Below are 24,374 nucleotides of genomic sequence, written 5' to 3'. Positions count from 1 at the left end.
ACACCTTACTAGCTTATAACGTTCTACTTCTAATATTAAAAAAAAAAAGAAACTGCTTAACCTAAATCCTTAATACATCTAAATTATATCAAAACAAGTATGAAAATGAGCTTTATGTCAAAAAGGTTATAAGTGTACACTGTACAGTCCCGTCACGTGATAGTGGAGTATGAGGACAAACAAGAATGTCAGTGCGTTAGGACGGCGGTATTCAAGTGTTATTCAGAATATGAACATCGACTACGTGACCGGCTGTGGAGACTTCATTCGAGCTAGAATTTTTTGAAGTTTAAATTATAGCTATATTTTGTCTACATGAATAAATGATTTTGTAATACTATTTATTTACGTATCATTAGTGTATTATATAGTGTATAGAATAGTAGTAGGTACATATATATATTAATAATTATCGATAAAAAAGTAAAAGAAAATATGGTAAATACGTAGATATAGGTTGTAAGTTAATGTATTTAATTATATTATATGAATAATGCTGAATATAACAAAATGTAACTAATAGAATTATTTTCTGTGATTCCTCAAAAAACATAATATAATAGACACATTTCTATCTAAAAAGTACTACTGTTTCTATCTTATAATATAAAGTTCCATCAGCTTGAAAAATACTATGTTGTCTACGAGAAAGACAAACAGCGTACACAAAAAATTGGAGACTCCACTGGCGACACCGTAGCGCTCACGGGCCGGCTCGAGCGGATTTGTTTTATGCCCACCGAAGGCATCGACTTACCGCGACCGTACGCCCGAGTCTTCTTAATTTTATTACGCGACCCGACTCGGACCTGCTTCCCCCGAGAATACCTCCTAATTGTGTCTAAGGAAAAACGTGCGCTAGAAATAGCAATTTCCCTTTGTCAATTGTTCTTAACTTCATATAACGTTAAAGGAAAATATGATATTAAGTATATACACATTGAGTGACACATTATAAAATTATTTCAACTATTTTATAATCATTGAGTTAATATTTACTGTAATTAAAGATCTAACCAACCTAAACTAGTAGTAGTAGTAGTTTCCTGAAGTCCGATTTTAGCCACAGCACCACCTCTGGCCAAAATCGGCCAGAGCTGGCGAAATCGGCCAAAGCCAATCTCAACAGAGATTAGCCTACTGCGCAGGAGATATTATAATGCACAAGTGTGTGCGCAAACATAAGTGCACTCTCTATTTCCTAGCTGATAGCTGATGGGACGGCAATCCGACACGGAAAGAGTTCAGGCGCAGGACCAACGGCTTTACGTGCTTTCCGAGGCACGGGAGTGTACACACTTCAATTTTCCTCCGGGCTGCTGAGTTTCTGACAGAAAATCCCAATATTTTTTTAATTATATGATCTGGTAATTGACCCAGGACCTCCGGCCTTACATCTAGCCACTGGACCAACGAGGCAGTCAACCTAAGCTACAAACGTAAAAAAGAAGTTTTTTGGATTGTTATTTATATATTTATCAGTGTCATATTATTTGATCGTGAGGCTTGTCTCGCTTTAGCTGACCGATTACCTATTCCAAAAATTAAATATATATTTGGTATATATATAAAAATAATTTTATAATAAAAAATCCTTAAAAAATATTTTTATAGCAATTAGAAATATTACAAAACTCAAAAAAATTAACCAAATAGGTACAATCTTTTTTTTAAAGTCAACTAAAAATAAAAATAAAATGCACGGAAAAATATAAGTAAAAGCTTGCTTGATTAAATAACTCTAGCGATCGTAGAAGTTAGCAATGGTTCATTGCTAATATTAGTAAATATTAAGATAAAATTATATATTTATTTCTGATCATATCTGTATTTCTAGATATTTTTTCAAATATTAATCAATATTAATATAGAAAATATATAAGTATCTATTATGGTGTATAATTCATTAAGCCTACATTTTTTAGATATAAGTATGTGCTTATCTCCGCAAACATCAGAATACCACTGTATGGAATTTAATCAAAGTGATTATCAACATACTAATAATACTACAGAATAACTTTCGTCTATAGCTTCAAACAAGAATAAATTCCCAAAGAAGATTCAAGATTCAATGTTAATAAAAGTTAATAAAAACTGTCCTACAAAATCATTTTTTTAATGTTGCTAACAGTTTATTTGCTCTAGTGACATCTATTGAGGAGTAGTCACAAAATTTTTTAATTATTTATAAGTGCAGTGCCATCTGTGGTTATATTATGTAACTATATATGTTTTAAATGCCATCTATGTAATTTATTGTAGACTACTTACCACTTTTATAAATAATTTAAAACATTCTATATAAATTATTAAAATACTACATATTTAAAATACAAATTAACTCACACATTCAAGTGTTTTTTTATACTGTGAAATAAATTTTCCACGAAGGAAAGTATATTTAAACGGTTTTTTAATCTATTCTTAATAGTAAATGTTGTTCTCTGTGATGGTGACTTGACATTTGTTTATCAAATCAAATCAATACGCAATAAACTTCGCACGAAACAAAGTGAAAATTATTCAGTATATTGTTTTGTTAGTCTTATTACAACGGAGATCGAAAGTGGACAGTTAAATCTGAAGTATAAGCGTTCAATATGACAAACACACTAGCTGTTTGTCTCCTTTCTATATTATTCTTTTGTTGTTCAAGTGAGTATTTTTTTGCACGCGCATAATTACTTGTTGATTTTATTGTTCTTGTCCTTGCGAAAACGCAATTTCACGTTATGTTAAGAAATTAGCGCAATGCAATAATTTCTTAGTCTTAAAACTGTAAAATTTGCTACTAATTGTTAGAGTAAATTGAATTGTAATTAAAAAGTTTTTCTTTTTTTTCGTAGGTAGAATACAAAAATTATAATAATTTAGTTTTTTTACGGAAACTTCTAGTTGTGCTTTTATATTTTTTATAGCAACTTTTCCTCGTAATAATATCCTCATAATCATCCTAATTATTAGTTTAGCTCACTAAAATATAACTTGCTGTTGATAGTTAACTGTTAGTGATCATAATATTAATTAAAATAATTAATTAATTTTGCTGTATATAATCTGGTAACTCAGTCCGATTTATTTATTTAAGCACGCTAACACTATATATATATATATTAAAAAAAAAAACTTATTTCTAAATATATATTTACATAACTTAGACAATTAGCTCAACTATCATTTAATTTAGATAAATTAAAAGAAATACAAAAAATCAGAAAACAAATTAAATTATATACTTATTCTAATAAAAAAAAAAAAACAAAAACAAATATAAGCCAAGCCAAAATTTGACAAAATCAGTTTATGTCGCATAGAGACAATAATTAGAATTATTACTTTATCCATGGAGCTTGTAATATTATTTGACTAATGCATAGCACACATTGAGTACTTTTATCGTAATAATAAATATTGACTTTGTAATTGACAGATACGATAGTAAATTTTACTTTCCTTGGGTTTTTGGTCATTAAAAATTTTACTATATAGTACTTGACATACATATTTTTAAATTCAAATTTCACATAACAAGCAAAAGAATTTAAATTTTTAATTGTTTAAATAGACTATAAATTGCACACTAAACATATTTTTTTCTGAATGTCAAAAGTTTACAAATATATATATATATATATCTTTTGTCTTTTGTGTGAACAGATGGGCTTATGTTAATATACCTACTCTTTATAATATACGAAAATTGTGAGTCACAAGCCATGTTTATAACATTGTCGTTATTGACTAGGGAGTTTGACTCACCGTTTAACACAATATTCAATTTCCTGTGATTTGCAAAAACAGAAGGGGATCATGTTATGTGAAATGATAATTCTAAATTGATAATTGAAATAACAAGTAGAATACTTGCACATTTGGTGTGAACTAAATTCTTTGTTCTATTTTTACTTGTGTAAGAATAAATTTAGCTGTAGATAAAGAAATAACGAAACTTTATTAAAAAAAATATGTTTCATAGAAATATAAATAAGTTTTTTGGAATAGTATAGTGGCTTTTAATAATTCAGTATAATTTAATACTATAAATAAAATTCCTATATTTCTGTCTAATATCAAAATATACTTGATTTATAAATCTCCTTTATGTTTTGGCCATCCTCTGTTACTATATCTAAATAAGCCATAGCTTCTTGGCATAATGAAGTAATCTAATTGTCACAAATCTTTTACTTACAGCATGCTGGATTTAAAAAATAACATCAACTTATCTGTTCTCTATTTAAACTTTGTATATAATGTTGTTGACTTAGTGTTACTGATAAAAACACACAGCGACCTTTTAAATGTACATTTAGTTCTACTTAGATATATTTTTATATGTATTAAACCAAAAGTTAATCTTACATTTACTTAAAAAATTATGTTCTAATTGATGAATTTGTATGTTATAGCAAACATAGTTTTATTATTTGTCTAACTGTGTATGTACACACTTTAATTATATTTAATTACTTATTATAATGATTTGATGATATATGATTTTCCTAGCTTTAAAACTTTTTCTGTTGCATAGGCTTATCATCTGCCCGGCAAACACCTAAAGAATGTTCCAAAGGACCTGATTATTGGTGTGAAAGCCTAACGTGAGTAAAAAATATTATGTTCTTAAAAATAAATATGTAATTAATAGAAATCCGATATTATTACAATAATTGACTTATCCCAAAATAATTTAATTTCATAAATCAGTTTAAATGTTGATGATAAATTATTAAATTTTATAAATATATCCACATTTCTATGTTATTGTTTAATATAAACAAAAATTGTAACGTCTATGTACTTTTGGTAAAACAATAATTAATATTATAAGCTTTTATTTTATTATAAAGATTCTATGATTGAAATAAGTCTACATTCGTTCATTACCGAGAAACAACAAATGTTGAATCACTTAATTGTAATCATAAATTATCAATGTATCGTCTAGGCGTGCCGCTGCATGCGGTGCGGTGCAGCACTGCATCGGCACAGTATGGGAGCAGCAACGTGACGAAATCAAGAGCAACGATGTATCAGACAAGATCGTACGTCTCTTCAGACAGCTTAAAGATGTCAAGGACATGATAAACGAGGTGACGTATATTTGTATTACACTAAACAACGAATGTATAAGGAAGACATATAAGTAAACAGGCGATCTAATTAATTTAAAACTCACTAGCTTCAACGTTAACGAACTACGCGGGACGATAGTTGGACAACACAAGTTCGAAATTAAATTATTTCGATGATCGCTATTAAAATAGTGTCGAATTAATTATTTATTTTACTTATACTAATGACATTAATTTGTGTTTGTTTTTGCGTCAAAAATATGGTCGCCAGTAAATAAAGTTAATTTCTTATAATACAATGCATTGCAATGTTTATTTGAACATGATAAAAACAGAAATATTGTTTGAAATTATTTATAACGATTTAATTTAAATTACTAAACTATTAATAATCACTGTTAGGTGATAATAAAGTCATCCGTTTCCTGCTCATTTGAATAAAATATGATAATCATACGTTATTTAATATGAAATGAATATGTGTTAACAAAGACAGAAATAAAATTTATGAATTTTTCATCTATACAGTATTATCTAATAATAAATAATATCCCGGGACATTATTCACATACGGCCATCTGATCCCAAACTAAGCAGAGCTTGTACTATGGAAAGCAGACAACTGATATACTACATATACTACTTTTCTATTGTAAATACTTACATATATAGATAATTACACCCAAACTCAGGACAAACAGACATGTTCATGCACACAAATGTCTGTTCTGGGTGGGAATCGAACTAACCACACCAATCGACCCGTCAATCTAGTGACTAGAAGCAACTTGTACCCTATGATAGATGTTTGTTTGATTCTTAGTGTAAATATTAGTTTTAGGGCAGATTACTTAGTAGAAAATATTAGCTGTCGCATATTAATACGCATTTTTTTTATCAATGTTTGCGTAGTATCAGCAACAGTGATTGTCTTGGAAAACGCCAGGATAATATAAAAAAATACAAGGCACCGGCCTATAGGCCCAGCCAGCCGAGAGGCGTCACCCTGATAAAAATAATTTTATCTTACTCTAACAGCTTCGGGGTCAAAAGTTAAAGTGCCTAGGGGATCTATAAGTCCGAGTCTGTGAATAACCACGAACTCTTTGTATAATCCTTACCTCTGTAAACGGTCGGATAATACTAGGAACAAGTATCAAGACTAACTACTTATCATTAAGAACGTGTAGTTGATCATATTCAATGTATTTATTTTCGTCTTTATAATAAGAAGTGTCAACGAATTACCTAATAACATTTGACGAGCCGGTTGGCGTGTTTGGTAGATGCTTGCCTTTCACGCCGAAGGTTGTCGGTTCGATTCCCACCCAGGACAGATATCTGTGTGCATTAACATTTTACTGGTGGTAGGGCTTTGTGCAAGCTCGTCTGGGTAGGTACCACCCACTCATCAAATATTCTACCGCAAAACAGCAATACTTGATATTGTTGTGTTTCGGTTTGAAGGGTGAGTGAGCCAGTGTAATTACAGGCACAAGGGACATCAAATCTTAGTTCCCAAGGTTGGTGGCGCATCGGCTATAAGCGATGGTTGACATTTCTTACAATGCCAAAGTCTAAGGGCGTTTGGTGTCCACTTAACATCAGGTGGCCCAAATGCTCGTCCACCTTCCTATTCTATAAAAAAAAAAAATGTCTGTTTGACCTGAGTCTGGGTGTAATTATCTATATAAGTATGTATTTACAAAAGAAAAATAGTATATGTAGTACATCAGTTGTCTGGTTTCCATAGTACAAGCTCTGTACAAGCATAATTTAGGATCAGATGGCCGTGTGTGAAAAATGTCCCAGTATATATATAGGATATATAATAACACTGAAAACATCCAATAGGACTACCTGGCGACTAGCGTGAGGTCCGCGTGTCGTGACCTTCCGTCGCCAGCTGTTACGAGTATATGCAAGGACAATACAGCATTGCTCGAGAGCTATCTGATGCACGTTCTCCAGTCGGACACCAGCGCGGAGACAATGTGCAGGATTATAGGCATGTGCAATAACGATAAGCTGAAGAACCTCGTAACCGTAAGTACATGTGGTACGTAGACCTTTTATTTTCGAAAATATAGATAATCTGTAATGTTTTTTTTTTTTTTTTCGTTCTTTTGGCAGAAAAAGAAGATTGAAGAACCGACTAAACAAAAACGTAAGTATATATAATGTTTAGTCATAATTCATTCGGTACTAAAATTTATTCATCCATAAGTATACAAACATAACGGAGAAAAAATGGTTGAATAATATTCATGCGTGTTACATATTAGATATTACGATGTAAAATCAATACACTAAACGCAAATCGCAGCGTCTAAATATATGAAATATCACAAGTTACGTAACAGAGATGAGTCTACTGTTTAACAGGTATTATAGTGCGACTGCCTCGTTGGTCTAGTGGCTTGATATAAGGCCGCAGACCCGGTGGTCCTGGGTTCAATTCCCAGGTCGGGCCAATAAAAAGTTGTTGGGTTTTTCTGTCAGAAAATTCTCAGTAGCAGCCCGGAGTCCGGAAGTGTGTACACTCCCGTGCCTCGGAAAGCACGTAAAGCCGTTGGTCCTGCGCCTGAACTCTTTCCGGTCGTGTCGGATAGCCGTACCATCGGATTATGAGAGGGAATAGAGAGTGCACTTGTGTTTGCGCACACACTTGTGCACTATAATATCTCCTGCGCAGTTGGCTAATCTCTCTTGAAATTGGACGTCGTGGCCGAAATCGGTCTGGAGGACGTTATTATTATAGTGCACAAGTGAGTACAAAAACAAAGACGCACTCTGTTCTTTCATAGTCTGGTGAGACTGTAAAGAGATCAAGCGCAAGTCCAATGGTATTACTTGCTTTACGAGGCACGGACCTGTAAGCACTTCCAGCTTCGTAACTAGATGTTACTGCCAAGAATTTCTTGACAGAAAAACCTTTATAGGCTCGGCTTGTATTTAAACCTAGGACCTCTGATCATAATTATCATTCATATTAACCAGATATAATGTTTATAAAATTGAAAACAAAATCCCTTTTGTTTTTTAGTGAAACTCGTAGGAGGAGCGAAATGTACTTGGGGACCGTCGTATTGGTGCAGCAACTTCAGGTAAGCTATGTCATTTAAAATATATCATATCAATATTAAAAAGAAATAAGTTTTATTCCATCTATCTGAAGGCTTATGTAAAGGCTATGGACTTTTACTGTTTACTGATGAAGTTTTACTTTAAGATCTTTCACTTTAATTTTATGTGATGCAAATTCTTTGAGAACTATACATGTATATGTCGTGGGCACTGTGATGTTGCTTCCAAACAAACGCTTATAAAACTATAATAGACTATTTTTCGTCCGAGGGAGCGGGGGGGGGTTGTTATGTGCTTTTCTGTACCCGTGCCAACGTGAACAACAACGTGTGTAACAAACAAACTCATTTTCTCATTTATATATATTTATATTTTCGTGTTATATCAGTAGTAACACGTTCACGGTAGCATGCGCAAGCGATCCCGTGGCGCTCCTCGTTTTGACGGAAATGGTACCGCTGGTTTTTTTGCGGGTATTTCGATGTTCGGGGCGCACTCGGCGCCTCGGACATCGGCGAGCCTCACATACCCTCCAACTGTTTCCGTGGGGGAAACGCGTAATGCGTTTTTCCAGCGTAAAGAAAAAGGCACGTTCGAAGTTATATTATTAGCAGATAGTAAGGTAGTAACAATTCAAGAATACAATACTGATTTATGTTTCTTTGATTCGTAATATTTTTTAAAAATACATATTATTTACTATCAAAATCGGGCAGACATTGTTCTATCTGTATTTATACCGATTGTCGAGGTATAAATAAATTTACAGAAGTTGATATGTTGCAAAGCTGTTACCACAAAGCGGATAGTAGAAGTATATCAAAGAGATATACCAATATACATTTATTTATATACTGCCATCGCTCGCGTTTTTAGAGGAACGTGAACAGTTAGGTATAAAAAAGTACCCTAGCGAAAGGAACGCGTAACAAACAGACCAACAAAGATATGTTCGTATTTATAATACTATAATATAAAAAAACTACTTTAAATAAAAAAATACATGAACTGTAACTGTAATGTTTTTACAAGATTGATATGATATTATATTAAATTACTTTAGAAACGCTTTTCAGCAATTTCGTTGCGATCGATCTTGAGTCGTTGACCGTTGTTTTGATTACATACGTTATTCTAGTGAAATGTAATATCGCGAAAACTACTTTCGTTAATCAACATAATATTTATTTAAACTATTGAAAAAAATAATTTCTTTGTTATTAATAAATTGAACTGAATGAATACTTAGTTTTTTTCCATTTATATATTTTAATATTAATAACGAGTAGCTCGTATCTTTTAATGCCTTAAATTTTTATTTTTAATAATCTGTGTGTAATATTTATTCTTGTTATATCGTGTTTCATGTTTCGTCTGTCACTAGCCGACCATTTAAAAATATAAATGACAATATCGTCTTGTTGTTTGTTGTATCGCCGTTTTCAACCACGGCAGCTAACCTCAAATTAGAGTAGCTAACTGCGCGGGACATATTAAATACATATATACAGTACATTCAAGTCTAGAGTGAATAGACATCCTCTAGGCAAGCGCGCTCCATCTTAGACTGTATCATCACTTTCCATCAGGTGTGATAACAGTCAAGCGCTAGCTTATATATTTAAAAAAATATATATTATAGGGCACTAGTGTGTGCGAAAACACCGATGCACTCTCTATTACCTCAGTCTCATAATCCGATAGGACGGCAATCCGACACGACCAGAAAGAGCTTTACTTGCTTTCATAGGCAGATTGTTCACACTTTCATCTTCCATCAACAATCCATCAATTCCAATAATATATAACCATTATACCAAAGACATAGAGACAGGATAAATATACACAAATCCCTTTTTGCCTATTGTAAACAACGTCATCTTTGATGAGTCAGAAATAATATGTTTATGGATATTATTTTCCGCTATATATTTACCATGATAATTACCATTATACAAATAAATAATATTAAAATGTTCGTCAGTGATTTCAAACTAAATGCCTCTTCTTTAAGTTTATATGGGTATTCGCAAGTTACCAAAACCAAAACAACCATTATTTTTGTCTATCTGTTTTTTTTTTTTTACTTGATACCATTTATTTTAACAAAATCGTTTGTGTTTATGTAAATTATAAATAATTATAACAATTTAAAGTTTATGTGCATATTTACTTCATTTATAATACAAATTTAACGCGAATAGACCGCGCGGCACATCTATTTTAAAACACAGCTGCATAATTTAATACTAAATCTTATGTTAGCGACTTATCAACCGATACTATATGTTCTTATTTCTCCGAGTAATATATTTTTTCTTTTATCGATTATATACATGACTTAAAACTTGCTTCGAATATCGTTTATTACGTAATCAGTTGTAAAATATATCAGAAATGGCGATGAACAAAATTTAGCGCAATACAAATGAATAAAATATATACGTGTGTTATCATATAATATAAATAAACACGAGGCTGAGTTTAGTTAAACACTGATCTCTCTTTCTGTGATAATTAATTTTACATTTGAAAAAAGAAGACAGCATTGTTTTATTATTTTATACAGCATTAACTAATCACATCCTAAACGACATTTATAAGTAAACCCGCTAAACATATTTGTTTATATCATATAAAATTAATATATACAATATTTTTCGAGACACAGACGTGATTACCTTCCAATTTTGCTGCACATATACAATATCCGTTACAAAGACATAATTTTTTTTCATTAATAAACATGACGGTTGCAATAATATTGACCGCAGTATAATGGCGTAACTTCCTCCTATTCTAATAGCTGTGTTTAATGCCATTCGGTACGAAAGTCGATATTATTTGTTTACGTAAAGTTTTGCTATCATGACAAAAGTTGTGCACTGTAAGCGATCAAATTTTAATACTTAATTTTATTATAAAAATCTGTGTTCTTTTAATATTTAAATGAATTGAAGAATTTTTTATTAATATGTAAATTGCAACGTTTTAGATTATAGACCTTGTATCAAACTAATCCTTTATCACAGAGATCAGTCGTAATGTGTTTTTAAACTTTAAATGAATAAAGTTTTAGTAGTTAAAATAAAGTATTTATGGATTATCTAATAATATATATTTTTAAGTAGAATGATACCAGCAAATAAATTAAACTTAGTATTCTTTATTCAAATAGGCTCGTATACAAAAACGTATCGTATAAAAATACGTAGGCAAAAACGCTTTTGAATACAAAGCTAGTAGTTCTTTTTCTCAAATGAAATGCGTCGTCAATTGCTAATCAGGTCGAAATGGATATTTAATTTACAATAACTCGCAGCACGGGCCGAGAATGCGGCGCGACGCATCACTGCGTCCAGCGGGTGTGGTCCAAGATGACTTTCCCCGAGGACAACGACGGTATCTGCAAGATATGCAAGGACATGGTGACTCAAGCTCGTGACCAGCTTCAAAGTAATGAGACTCAGGTAAATAACGAAATAAGCGTTAATTATTAAATTAGAATGCTCGCCATGTATTGTTCCCATCAGTACGGAGCGGAAAGACGTCGCAACACTGACTGCCGCCGTCAAACATATTGAACTTTTCTCGATAAATGAAGTTGATTAAACAGAAACATTAATTAATACTAATATTAGTATTCAAATAAAAATAATAATAATACTTTTTTAAAGATTATTTTTATCTTTAAACATTAATCTACGCATTAGACATAAGAAAGATTAAAAAAAATAAAACTTTATATCGCATTTATATTTGCAAGGTATAAATTACAATAAGATATTAATGTTAATAGAGATGTTTGTTTTGTTTTTATAATCTATGACCCGTTTGTTTTAATATAAAGCAATGACCGATAAGAGTAATAACGAACTCCAGTCATTTTCTTGCTGTAATCGATTGTGCTAACTCTGTCTCATGCAGCATTACAATATTATTAATAGGCGTTTAATGCATACGTTAAGTACATAGTTTTCCAACATTCTCAAAATATCAAGGAAATATAATATGAAATTTACATCAGTACAGTACAGTAACAGTCTGTTAATGTCCCACTGCTGGGCTAAGGCCCTAAAGGGAGCGGTCCTTTTGAGGAGAAAGTGTGGAGCTTATTCCACCACGCTGCTCCAATGCGGGTTGGTAGAATACACATGTCGCAGAATTTCAATAAAATTAGACACATACAGGTTTCCTCACGATGTTTTCCTTCACCGTCAAGCACGAGATGAATTATAAACACAAATTAAGCACATGAAAATTCATTGGTGCTTGCCCGGGTTTGAACCCACGATCATCGGTTAAGATTCACGCGTTCTAACCACTAGGCCATCTCGTTTACATCAACATTTTAAAATAGCTGATATAAAAAACAATTAGATCAATTTGAATTATTAAAAATATAAATTGCTCATGTTATAGCAAGAGATATTTAAAACTATCAGCCATAAGGATAAGACAAATTTATTAAGTCCAATTTCGATTTTAACTTATTGTAACTAAACCGATTGAAAAAGTACTTTTTAAAAGAGTTAATTAAAAAACGTAAGTCATGTTCTCGTATTTTTCGTAGGATAATAATAATGTCCTCTGTACCGATTTCGGTCAAGGCGGTCAATCTAAGAGATATTAGCCAACTGCGCAGGAGATATTATCTTGCACAAGAGTGTGCGCGTGTGGCTTTACGTGCTTTCCAAGGCACGGGAATGTACACACTTCCAATTTCTAGTCCGGCTGCTACTGAGAATTTTCTGACAAAAAAAAACCCAATAGCTTTTTATTGGCCGACCTGGGAATTGACCCCAAGACCTTCGGGTCTGCGGCCTTACATCTAGCCACTAAACCAACGAGGCCTTTCGAAGGATATCGATTTTTTAAACTAATTATTAATTTCTTTTAACTAATTTAAGTAATGTGATTATGAATCCCATAAAAAAAATTTGATGTAGTTAAAAGCTGAGATGCCCCAGTGATAAGAACGCGTGAATCTTAACCAATGATCGTGGGTTCAATCTCAGGCAAGCACCACTGAATTTTCATGAGTTTGATTTGTGTTTATAATTCATCTCGTGCTTTAGGGTGAAGGAAAACATTGTGAGGAAACCTGCATGTGTCTAATTTCACTGAAATTCTGCCACATGTGTATTCCACCAACCCGCATTGGAGCAGCGTGGTGGAAGAAGCTCCAAATCTTCTCCTCAAAAAGAGGGGAGGAGGGCAGGCCTTTAGCCCATCAGTTGGACATTCACAGGTTGTTACAGTACACGGTTACGGTAGTTAAAAGTAAATTGTCTGAGATTAATAATTTATTTTTAATCCCACACCTATTGTTTATATCAATTTTATATGTTTATCCTTTGTTGCTCCATTAATTATGTTTCGTCTGAATCATATCGAATGACACGTCGATGACATCAATACTAGATCATTATTTTTCTTTTACTATAATATTGATTGATTACAACACAAGTGTTAGCCGACATCAAAAAATTACTACGTTATTAATTCGACTATTTTTTTATTTTTTAAACGACTAGCGAAATTTTGTTTATAAATTTAGTTCTTAGAAAACATTAGAACCCATGTTATAGATTGCAATAGGACATTATACTTTAGAATTAATTAAAATACATTAGTGTATCTCCATCAGTTATTATTTTAATTTTTACCTATTCAAATATTTATTGTTGCATGTTACTTAATAATCTGTGTTACGTATGGTTTAAATTATTTTAATATGGCAAGTTTTGTAAATATTATATTTTTTTTACATTTACTTTTATATACTTGATAACTAATTTAAGTATTTTTGTACAGGAGGAACTAAAAGAAGTTTTTGAAGGCGAATGCAAACTGATCCCTATCAAACTAGTGACGAAGGAATGCATCAAGCTGGCCGACGACTTCGTCCCGGAGTTGGTCGAGACGTTGGCGTCAGAAATGAACCCGGACGCGGTGTGCTCCGTCGCTGGACTCTGCAACAACGCTAACATTGACAAACTCATTGAAGACTATGTGAGTACAAGTTATCGGTCTACTGGTGGTAGAGCTCTGTGAAAGCTCGTCTGGGTAGGTACCACCCATCATTTATTTTTTATGTCGGTATTTATCTATTAAAATTACTTTATTCAAGAACAAGCAATTTTGAGTCTTTATTCTACAAATAAATTTAAAGAACTTTTGGACGATGGACGTCCAAAAGTTCAGTAGTTTTTTTCTCTAAATTAAAAACATAAATTGTATGTACATTAAATAGAATTACTAAACTTAGTTCCCAAGACCGGTGGCGTTCTGACGATGTAAGGAATGGTTAATATTTCTTATGACACCAATGTGGGCAGGTGGTGACCACCTACTATCCGGTGGTCCATTTCCCCGTCCGCCTACATATATTATACAAAACTATTATTAAAAGCTTTTGTTTTATCAGAAATAAAACCATTTTTATAGTATTGATTATGTAAAAAAAAAGGATTTAGAAATTTATATAAAATGTCTTTTGTACAATGATTTCGTTCTCTTTTCAATTAATTTTTATGTTTGATAAAAAAATTGATTAATTTTTAAATAAATTCTAAATATAAATAAGCGACACAAAATATTCTAATTTGTCCTGTAACATTTCAGAACGCAACTTTAAAGCATAGGGAAGATTGTTCAAACTGCAGAAGATCAGTTGGCGTTGTCAGGAAGAGGTTCGATGAAACCAGCTACGAAAACTTCCTCGTTGGAATATTGCAGGTATGTATTATTGATATCGTTTTATTTTCATTTATATTGCACTTTTGCGAAGTATTTTATCTTCAGAAGGATTTGCCTTCTGTTGAAAGGTCGTTAGTGATCACCAAATATATGCATAATGTTTCGTGTTGTGTTATTATATTCACTCATTTACTAGTAAATAACTAAAAAACTAATGGTGCCTACTGTCTTACAAATAGTGTTGGATAAGAATATTCTAGAATTTTTTTTGTCCAAAACTTACAGACCAACGATAATCTGTTGTTTTTTTATTGATTGATGATGTCACCAAAAGAGATTCATACGACCTTCCAACTATTTTTGCTATAAAATTAGATTAATATTTTACCTTATTAATGATGTAATCAAATTTGTTAATTTATTTTAACAAAGAGTAATAAAGAAAAAATAACTTATATAATATAGACTTATAATTATTAAAAAATTTACTAAAATTCTGTTATCATATGTAGTTGCATAATAAAAATATTTAACTTAATGCACAGGTCTGTCAAAACATGGGATCCCTCTCCGACTCCTGCTCGATGCTAACGTTTAAATACTACGAGAACATCATTGAGGCCCTGAAGAAGGACCTCACCCCTCAGTCGATCTGCCACCTCAGCGGGCAGTGCACTCACCTCTACCACTCGCACAACCTCTACACCTTCCCTGACGAGCTCAAGGATCTGAAGGCTACAGAGTACGTTTCAAAGATTTATTTTTGATACGAAACATCCTGGCGCGGTTGGTTGTAAGACCGTATGTCGTGACGACAAACGGCATGACGCTTCTACGCCCACTATCTGCTCCCCAGTGGCGTATGGCGCGTTTAATATATACTGCGTTGCTATATATTATTATAATAGTTTGATTTTGGTTAATTATACTTCGTTTTTATTAATTGATTTTCTTTAACTAATAATTCTTCCAATATATATTAATTTCAATGTTACATATCAGCCAGACAACCCGTGACGGTCACATTTTTTTTTTGTATTCTATTTTTAAATATATATTTAATTTTTTAAATAATCCTCGTTTGTGTAGTGATGTGCCGTGCGAGTTTTGTGAGCAAGTCATAAAACACATGCGGGACACGTTGGTCGCGAACACTTCAGAAGTAGAGTTCCACAAAGTGTTAACTGGTAAGTAAAAAACGCATGTAATAAATACATTTTTTATTATAATGACAGTGATTTAATTCGCCACGTGATTCTTCTAGAACTCCAAGAAAATTAAATACAGGAGCTTCGTTATGTATATATCGACTCTTTTATTATAATGTAATATTATTGTATTTTTTTATGGTTGAAGCCACCACGAGGCTTCTATAAAAAAGACATTTTCGATCTTCAATATTTCGATTATAATTATTTATTATTTATATGTGAATAAATTCCAACATAACTGTCATACTTAACCAGGTCTCTGCAAACACACGGGTAACTTCAAGTCCGAATGTCTGCAACTGGTCGAGCAGTACCACTCGGTTATATACTACTATCTCGTGTCGGAGCTCAAACCGGACGAGATCTGCGGTTTCATTGGAATATGTACGAACAAAACGGACGTCACCATCGCGCCATTGCTGCCCAAGGAACTGGCGATCAAAGCTATAACTATGTCACCGAAACTCATTGGTCAAGATGAAGCAAATAGCTACACGACACCGAAGGTTAGTGTGCCTTGTTTGTTCTCAACACGAGACACCGTCACTGCAAACCGTAGTTGTTGGGTTCGGTAGCGACAATCGGACAGTCGGACAGTCGCCGGCAGATAATTCTGGTCACTGGTAACAATCCGTTGCTCCTTTTCCGACAGTTTCACGATGGATTTCGATGTAGAAACACCACTTTTGCTTGTGTTGATTATACTTTGTACTGTACTGGTCGTCGTCGCGTTTGGACTCTACTCCCGGCGCATATAAAAAAAGTACTTTTAATTTTTAGTTACATTGAATACTTTTTGATTGACGATCGATATGTGTCAATTGGAAGGAAAGGATGGAAGTGAAAGCAATTGGACACAAAAAAGTTTCTACGTACAATAATCGTTGATTTCATATTGATTGTACGAAAATTAAATATTCCAAAGTAGCTTGTATCCGATACAAGACGCAAAAGTGTCCACGTTTGCTCAGCGACTAATTGTCTCTGAATCCGTATTTATTGTAAAATAACAATATGCCTATATTTAAACTACGGGTTCGAATGTTCAATCTGTATGTACTAATTTTTAAGAACAGTAATAATTGTGTTATTCAATTTACTTAATCGATTTAATATAATTTTATTTAATTATAAAATTTAAATTATTTTAATTTTATATAATTTACTTTAATTCAAAAAATTACGCGATTTTACGACACCTCCGAGTTCCTTTCACCGGTCCTCGGGTCTAGGTACTGTTGTTTCCATCAATAAGTGTAACGCTGCTTAATTGAATTAAGTAATTTGAATTTAAAAAAAAAAAAACATTATTTCAAGATATCATTTTTTTAAGTCTCATATTTCTATATAATTAAAATTTATATTCTCCATTTGGTAAATTGTTCAACAGAACGCTCGCGTGCCGCTGAAGAAACAGGCTAATGTAGAAATCCTAGGAACTGAAACAACTGCCACCCCCGTCTTGCCCATAGAGAGGATGTTTGTAGCGACCCCTAATGCGAACGCCTGGTGTTCCTTCTGCCAGTACTTCTTGCACTATGTACAAGTTGAACTCAGCGATGACAACAATGAGGTAAGCTTATAACGGTAAAGGTTAATTTTATTCACACTTCAACTCAACAATAATAAAACATGATCCTTTCAACTGGCATACATTTCGAGCCAATGAAGAAATCACCTGAACCATTCGACTTCAAATCCAAATTAATATTTATATTGCAAATTATTACCATATCTCGACCAATTTTTAATCCTGAAACTTAGACTGTGATGCTGCCTGGTAATAATATTAATATAAGACACACCACAGGCTGTGGAGATACAAATACAAGAAAAAAAAGATGATCCTTTATACAGTTATTTAACTGTGGTATGTTTTTAAAATATTATGAAGTATCTATAATGTGCAGGACATTTAAGTGTGAGTAGATTGTTATTTTCGTTGTTAGTTATTAGTAAATATTTCTTATAATCTTCTCCTCAAAAAGAGGAGAGGAGGCCTTTAGCCCAGCAGTGGGACATTCACAGGCTGTTACGGTACGGTTAAATATTTCTTATAACATTACACACATAAAAGTGTAATATGAAATAATTGCTAGTCTAGCTTGCTAATTGCTAACAACTGCTATCGGATGTACCAGGAGGCCATAAAGAAGGTGGTGGAGGAGGCGTGCGACGTGCTGCCGCAGTCCATCAACGACGAGTGCCGGCAGTTCGTGACGCAGTACGGGCCCGCCGTCATCGCGCTGCTCGTGCAGGAGATCGACCCCGCCAGCGTGGGTGTTCTCTCCTCTCGCATTATATCGTATCATATGGAGTCCTGGTTCTATTTTAACCGGACATGGAATTTGATAGTCTGTTCGGATAAGCAAATGGCCCTTGTGATGGAAACTGGACATCTATTCCCATCGACAGACTTTACATGAACCATTTCGAAAAACTAAAACTAAATTTCTGCCATCCATTACGTTGTTTTTTACTTCCTAATAAGAATTTATTGTAATTTATCGTTTGACTCGCAAAACTCTTTTTTTTTTAGAATAGGAAGGCGGACAAGCCTATGAGCCACCTGATGGTAAATGGTCACCAACGCCCATAGACATTGGCATTGTAAGAAATGTTAACCATCGCTTACATCACCAATGCGCCACCAACCTTGGGAACTAAGATGTTATCTCCCTTGTGCTTGTAATTACACTGGCTCACTCACCCTTCAAACCGGAACACAACAATACCAAGGACTGCTGCTTTGCGGTAGAATATCTGATGAGTAGGTGGTACCTACCCAGACGAGCTTGCACAAAGCTCTACCACCATCTGAAAGTACCACTAACGTAACGAACATCTTAGCATGATAATTACAGTAATGTATCATAGCGTGTACATATAATATTCTTGTAAATATATTGTAAATAAAAATTTAAAGCAACAACTTTACAGGTATGTCCAGCTCTCGGCCTGTGTGCGAAGACGGAAGAAGTTCGTCACGTTTCCATCAACTCTGAGAAATCAAACTGTCCCCTATGTCTGTTCGCGGTTGAACAACTCGAAACTATGCTCAAGAATAATCGCAGTGAGGTCAGTATAATAACAATAAATCTTTTTTTTTTTTCGACCAATAACGATCATATACAATACAGTAAAAAGACAACAATTACAACAATAATATTTTACAGACAATAATACATTATTACAATAAATTAAATTAAATCAACTTAAACAGTATAAATCAATTATAAATATAATTTGTTTGTTAACTAGAAGAATATTCAATTAGATGCAACTGGTTTAATAGCAGTACATCTATAAAAGTCATATTTACAATGTTTTCTAAACATTTTCCTATAATGTCATTTTAGTCATGTTGATGTCATGAAGAGCCGAGATAGCCCAGTGGTAAGAACGGGTGAATCTTAACCAATTGGTGGGTTTAAACCAGGGCAAGCACCACTGAATTTTCATGTGCTTAATTTGAGATTATTATTTATCTCGTGCTTTACGGTGAAGAAAAACATCGCGAGGAAACCTGCATGTGTCTAATTTCACTGAAATTCTGACACATGTGTATTCCACCACCCCGCATTGGAGCAGCGTGGTGGAATAAGCTCCAAAAATTCTCCTCAAAAAGAGGAGAGGAGGCCTTTAGCTCACAGGCTGTTACGGTTACGGATATCATAAATTTAAATGTAACTTTACTATAGAATAATTTGTTTAAATTCAATTTTACAGGAGAGTATCCGCAAAGCCTTAGACAGTCTATGTACTCACCTCTCCGCTAAACTCCGCACTCAATGCGTGGATTTCGTCGACACGTACACCAACCAACTAGTCGAGATGCTCGTAGCCGATCTCAACGCTCAAGAAATATGCGTCTACCTGAAACTGTGCAAGGACGATAAGAAACACACCGACCCACTGGCTCTCACTCACTCGTCGATCGACAAATACCACGACAACCCGAGCCTGAGAGGCGACAGGAACAACAGGAAGCGACCGATGCTGCCAAAGGAAATGCTGGAGAACGGACCCGGAGATATTAGTACGTTACAAATTACATATTTATAAATGCTATATTTCCAATATCTACGTAGTTTTACTATTTTTGTTTTGAAGAGAAAGTAATATGATCTTCAGAATATCCATTGGTTAATTATTTTATTCATATTATAAAAATTATGGGGAAGAATTAACTCAAACTCTGCGTTAGGTACGAACGAAATACCAGACAACACCCAGAACGGTCGCCCTATTAAGGTCTCTTCGCAGCGAACAGTTTGTGTCATATGCGAGTTTGTGCTTACGGAGATCGACGACCAGATCAAAGACAAGCATAATGAAGTGAGTTTTTATAGTATATTTTATTTGATAACGTTGGTAATACAATTGGTATTTATTATTATTACTTTTTTAAAGAAATATTTTGTTCAGTAATACGAGTCAGGCAAATGGTATTTCATACGCAGCAAAAAAAAGAAAAGCACATATATAAGTATACGCTTTCATAAAAAAAAAATGTTAGGATATTTGAATTATATAGTAATATATAATAAGTTACGCTGTACATGTTTTAATTAGTTGCTTTTCCCGCCAATCGTATTTGAGGTAATTCGACAATGCATCCTAATGCCGTTCCTTTGAAAGAAACCCGAAGCAAACCTATGTCAATTAAAAACAACGTAAAGAGCTTTCCTCGAGTGTTTTATATTTGAAATTTAAATAAGACGACAAAAAGGGTTTTCATAGGACTTTGCCGCAGCGATTTTTTTATTCGAATTATGGATTTGACCGGAAATATGATCTCTAGGACGAAGTTAAAGCGATAGTCCACGGTGTATGCAAGCACATGCCGAAGTCCGTTCGCGGCGAGTGTGATCAGTTCGTGGACAAGTACGCGGACCTGGTCATCAGCCTGCTCGCCCAGGAGCTCCAGGCCGACGAAGTCTGCAGGGAGCTCAAGCTGTGCGACCCCACCGCTTTCAACAAGTTCAAAGGTATCGAATTATTTAAAACGAGTCAAATTAAACTCGAGAAATTTACTAATTGCCATGAAACAATTCCATGGATAGTGGCCCCTGACTCCAGGTGAACGATGATGAAGTAATAGTATATTTTGCTAGCAGAGGAGATCCTCGACTGCGCCGTTTGCGAGACGGTGGTGATGGCGGTGAAGAAGGTGCTCAGCAACGACAAAGTGGACCGGAACATCGTACACGTGATCGAGAAGTCGTGCGCCGCGCTGCCCGCCAAGTACAACGCGCGGGTGAGCACCACTGACATACACACGGGACGGGCGGTCTGAGTTACAGCTCTGGTCGAGCTAGTTATAGGTTTTTTCTATTCAAATATCAACACGGATTTAGTAGTACTGAACCTGGTCATCACCGGTCGGACCCTATCAGACTGTGTGTTCATGCTCGCCCAGCTGGTAAGACACAGTTGATAATAGCCGCCTTGTCTGTTCTCAGTCGGGAGATCATCGTAATAGATAATTATATATTATATAGATAATCATATTTTGACTACATTATATACGATGAAAATATTAAACAGTGTCACACAATGCTGGAAATATACGGCGAGGGCGTCATCCACCTGATCGAGGAGTTCGGCACCAAGGACATCTGCAAGAAGATCGGTCTGTGTTCCACCAGCGACGCAGCGATAGTTAGGATGCACAGGAACAATTAAGTGTGAGTTCTTATGACTTGGCCGATATTTTATCGTCGTAGCTATTATTTTGTTAGTTTGTCTTATTTCTATATGAAAGGACAATAAACCATAGTATTCATATACACTTTTTACATGTTTTGTGCAAGCCCGTCTGGATAAAAGCCAATAACAATACTTTACATTGCTTTGTAACGATTTCGAGGGTGAGTGATCCAATATTAATAATAATAATGTCCTCCAGTCCGATTTCGGCCACGGCGGCCAATATCAAGAGAGATTAGCCAACCCAAGGAAGTAACTATTCTATACTTATATGTTGCAAACGTGCCTGATTCTTGTGAACCTTGCTTAAGTTTCTTTCGTTGCACTTGTAACATTAATAATTGTACTTTGTGTTTGATGAATATAGAATTATTAAGTCAATTATGTTAAATACTAAACTTTAAAATATGAACATGAATGAATCTTCGACAGTACCAATGTTCATACTCAGAGGGGCTCGTTGACTGCCTCGTTGGTTTAGTGGCTTGATGTAAGGCCGCAGACCCGGTGGTCCTGGGTTCAATTCCCAGGTCGGGCCAATAAAAAGTTATTGGGTTTTACTGTCAGAAAATTCTCAGTAGCAGCGCGGAGTCTGAAAGTTGGAAGTGTGTACACTCCCGTGCCTCGGAAAGCACGTAAAGCCGTTGGTCCTGCGCCTTAACTCTTTCCGGTCGTGTCGGATTGCCGTCCCATCGGATTATGAGAGTTTGGAAATAGAGAGTGCACCTGTGTTTGCGCACACACTTGTGCACTATAATATCTCCTGCGTAGTTGGCTAATCTCTCTTGGGATTGGCCGCCGTGGCCGAAATCGGTCTGGAAGACGTTATTATTATTATTACTCAAAGGGGCAAACTGAAACACAAGACATTCGTGAATAAAGTTAATTTGTCTGTTGATTATATTTTAATTATTTTGAATAATGTAATTTAGAAAATAAAATAAAAGATATTTAAAAACAATAAGTGTTAGAAATTGCGTTTTTGGTTTTTTTGTTTAAAGGGTTTATTTAATTATGTTATTTCGTCTTTCAGGTGCCGCGGCTGCATTTTAAATAAACAATTTTAATGTAATCTCTCATTTACTTAAGTTTTGTTCTTTTTTTACCAAAATATATTGTACTTGACATATTATCGTTGACGTAATAGTTTAGATTTGTGTAATTTTAACTTATATGCTCCTAGTTCTTGATATTTTCAATACAAATACATATTTTTGTAATATTCATGAATAATGTTCCTTGGTCATAAATATTTTCGAGACATTAGAAAAATAATGGAACGTATTAATAAGCTGAATAAAAAATGTCTAGTTAATCAATATTTTACACGTTAGCCTGTGATAGAAAAATCTTTTGCGAAAGAAATAAAATTGGGGTATAATTTTTGTTTTATTTCTTCCTATTATCCTTAGTACCAAATTCAAAACGACTATCGACTTATTTCCAAGATTGGGTCACGAGTATTGATTTAATTTAGTTTTTGATATTTCACAAAGAAAAGTGAACATTATAGTTAAGAAATTAAAGTAAAAACTAAAGTAAACTATGCCAATAAAGATTATTATTTATCACTGCGTTGGAAAAAAAAAATTAAAAATATCCAGGACTCTAAGACAATATATTTTCCATTCATTAAGTCCATTCCAATGAACTCGTACACGATACCTCTGCTGTAAGTTGAATAGCAAATAATAAAAAAATATACGCATATAATATATTTAGCAAAATTACCTAAATTGATTGTGTTTTAGTGCAAGATACATCTAAATTGTGCTTGCATCGCCATACCCGTGCTTTTACTAAGACTAGTGTTGTGTCAGTTATAAAATTTTAATCAAACAAATTCAGAAATCATGATAATAATATACTAACAATTATCCTATATTTTGATACACCAATCAACTCGCCATTCAATATTATATTTTCGTATATATTATCTACTATTTAATCAAAAATCAATAAAATTTATTTATATTTTTATCTATATACCTTTATTACATTACATTCACGAAAAAAACAGGATGTAGCTCTTGTCTGTTACAAGAATAATATATATATATAAGAATAATAATAATTATATATATAAATATATATATATATATATATATATATATATATATATATATATATATATATATAAATTTAATTATATGTATGTATGTGTATATATATATATATATATGTATGTATTATTATATGTGGTTAGTGGGATGTAGATATGTGTAGTTTATTAAATATTTAGTATCTCCTTTTTATATGTAAATGCACTTACCTGTTCTCTTACAAAAATTCTTTCACCAAAGGTTGTCTATTAGAAATCGCTATAAGCGATAAGACCGCCTTTGCGCACCATTTTTTATTTTCTTTTTCTTTGATTGTTTCCTACTTCTCTCATCTTATGTATATGTTGTGCAACAAGTGTTAAATAAATAAATAAGACTAATTGTAATTAGTAATAAGCCTTTAATTTAAAATTTTGCGTATTTTATTTAATCCATCAATCTTTCGATAACTATGTTTTATAATGTTATGCAAAACTGCGCATGACTTTTGCTGGCGCTGGAGTTAGACACGCGAATCTAGG

At 33.5% G+C, this 24,374-nt stretch overlaps 1 protein-coding gene across 2 annotated transcripts; it reads left to right on the top strand.

Annotated features, from left to right (window-relative positions):
• The first annotated feature begins 2,474 nt into the window (after positions 1-2,474).
• Positions 2,475-23,171, top strand: LOC126771104 (prosaposin). Of its 2 annotated transcripts, none has more exons than XM_050490830.1 (21): positions 2,475-2,658; positions 4,535-4,604; positions 4,952-5,096; positions 6,933-7,124; positions 7,212-7,245; positions 8,125-8,185; positions 11,488-11,635; positions 13,983-14,180; positions 14,793-14,906; positions 15,413-15,609; positions 15,957-16,054; positions 16,334-16,584; positions 17,469-17,651; positions 18,220-18,354; positions 19,019-19,156; positions 19,808-20,117; positions 20,286-20,416; positions 20,883-21,069; positions 21,199-21,338; positions 21,629-21,768; positions 22,824-23,171. In XM_050490830.1, the coding sequence occupies exons 1-20, from the start codon at positions 2,604-2,606 to the stop codon at positions 21,764-21,766; spliced, it is 2,925 nt and encodes a 974-aa protein (XP_050346787.1). In that variant the 5' UTR covers positions 2,475-2,603; the 3' UTR covers positions 21,767-21,768; positions 22,824-23,171. The 2 variants fall into 2 exon arrangements, with proteins under 2 accessions (XP_050346787.1, XP_050346786.1); XM_050490829.1 differs by having other exon boundaries at positions 21,196-21,338.
• Positions 23,172-24,374: the final 1,203 nt, after the last annotated feature.

This window comes from Nymphalis io, chromosome 10, assembly GCF_905147045.1.
Source record: "Nymphalis io chromosome 10, ilAglIoxx1.1, whole genome shotgun sequence".
NCBI lineage: Eukaryota > Metazoa > Arthropoda > Insecta > Lepidoptera > Nymphalidae > Nymphalis > Nymphalis io.
Note: the sequence above shows the minus strand (reverse complement) of the source record. Positions and strands in the feature narration are given on the sequence as shown.

Excerpts from the sequence above, each read along its gene's own strand:
- LOC126771104 (XM_050490829.1), top strand. The coding sequence starts at position 2,604 with ATGACAAACACACTAGCTGTTTGTCTCCTTTCTATATTATTCTTTTGT. Across the intron at positions 14,181-14,792 it reads ACAAACTCATTGAAGACTAT|AACGCAACTTTAAAGCATAG; the intron begins GTGAGTACAAGT and ends GTAACATTTCAG. Across the intron at positions 17,652-18,219 it reads TCAGCGATGACAACAATGAG|GAGGCCATAAAGAAGGTGGT; the intron begins GTAAGCTTATAA and ends CGGATGTACCAG.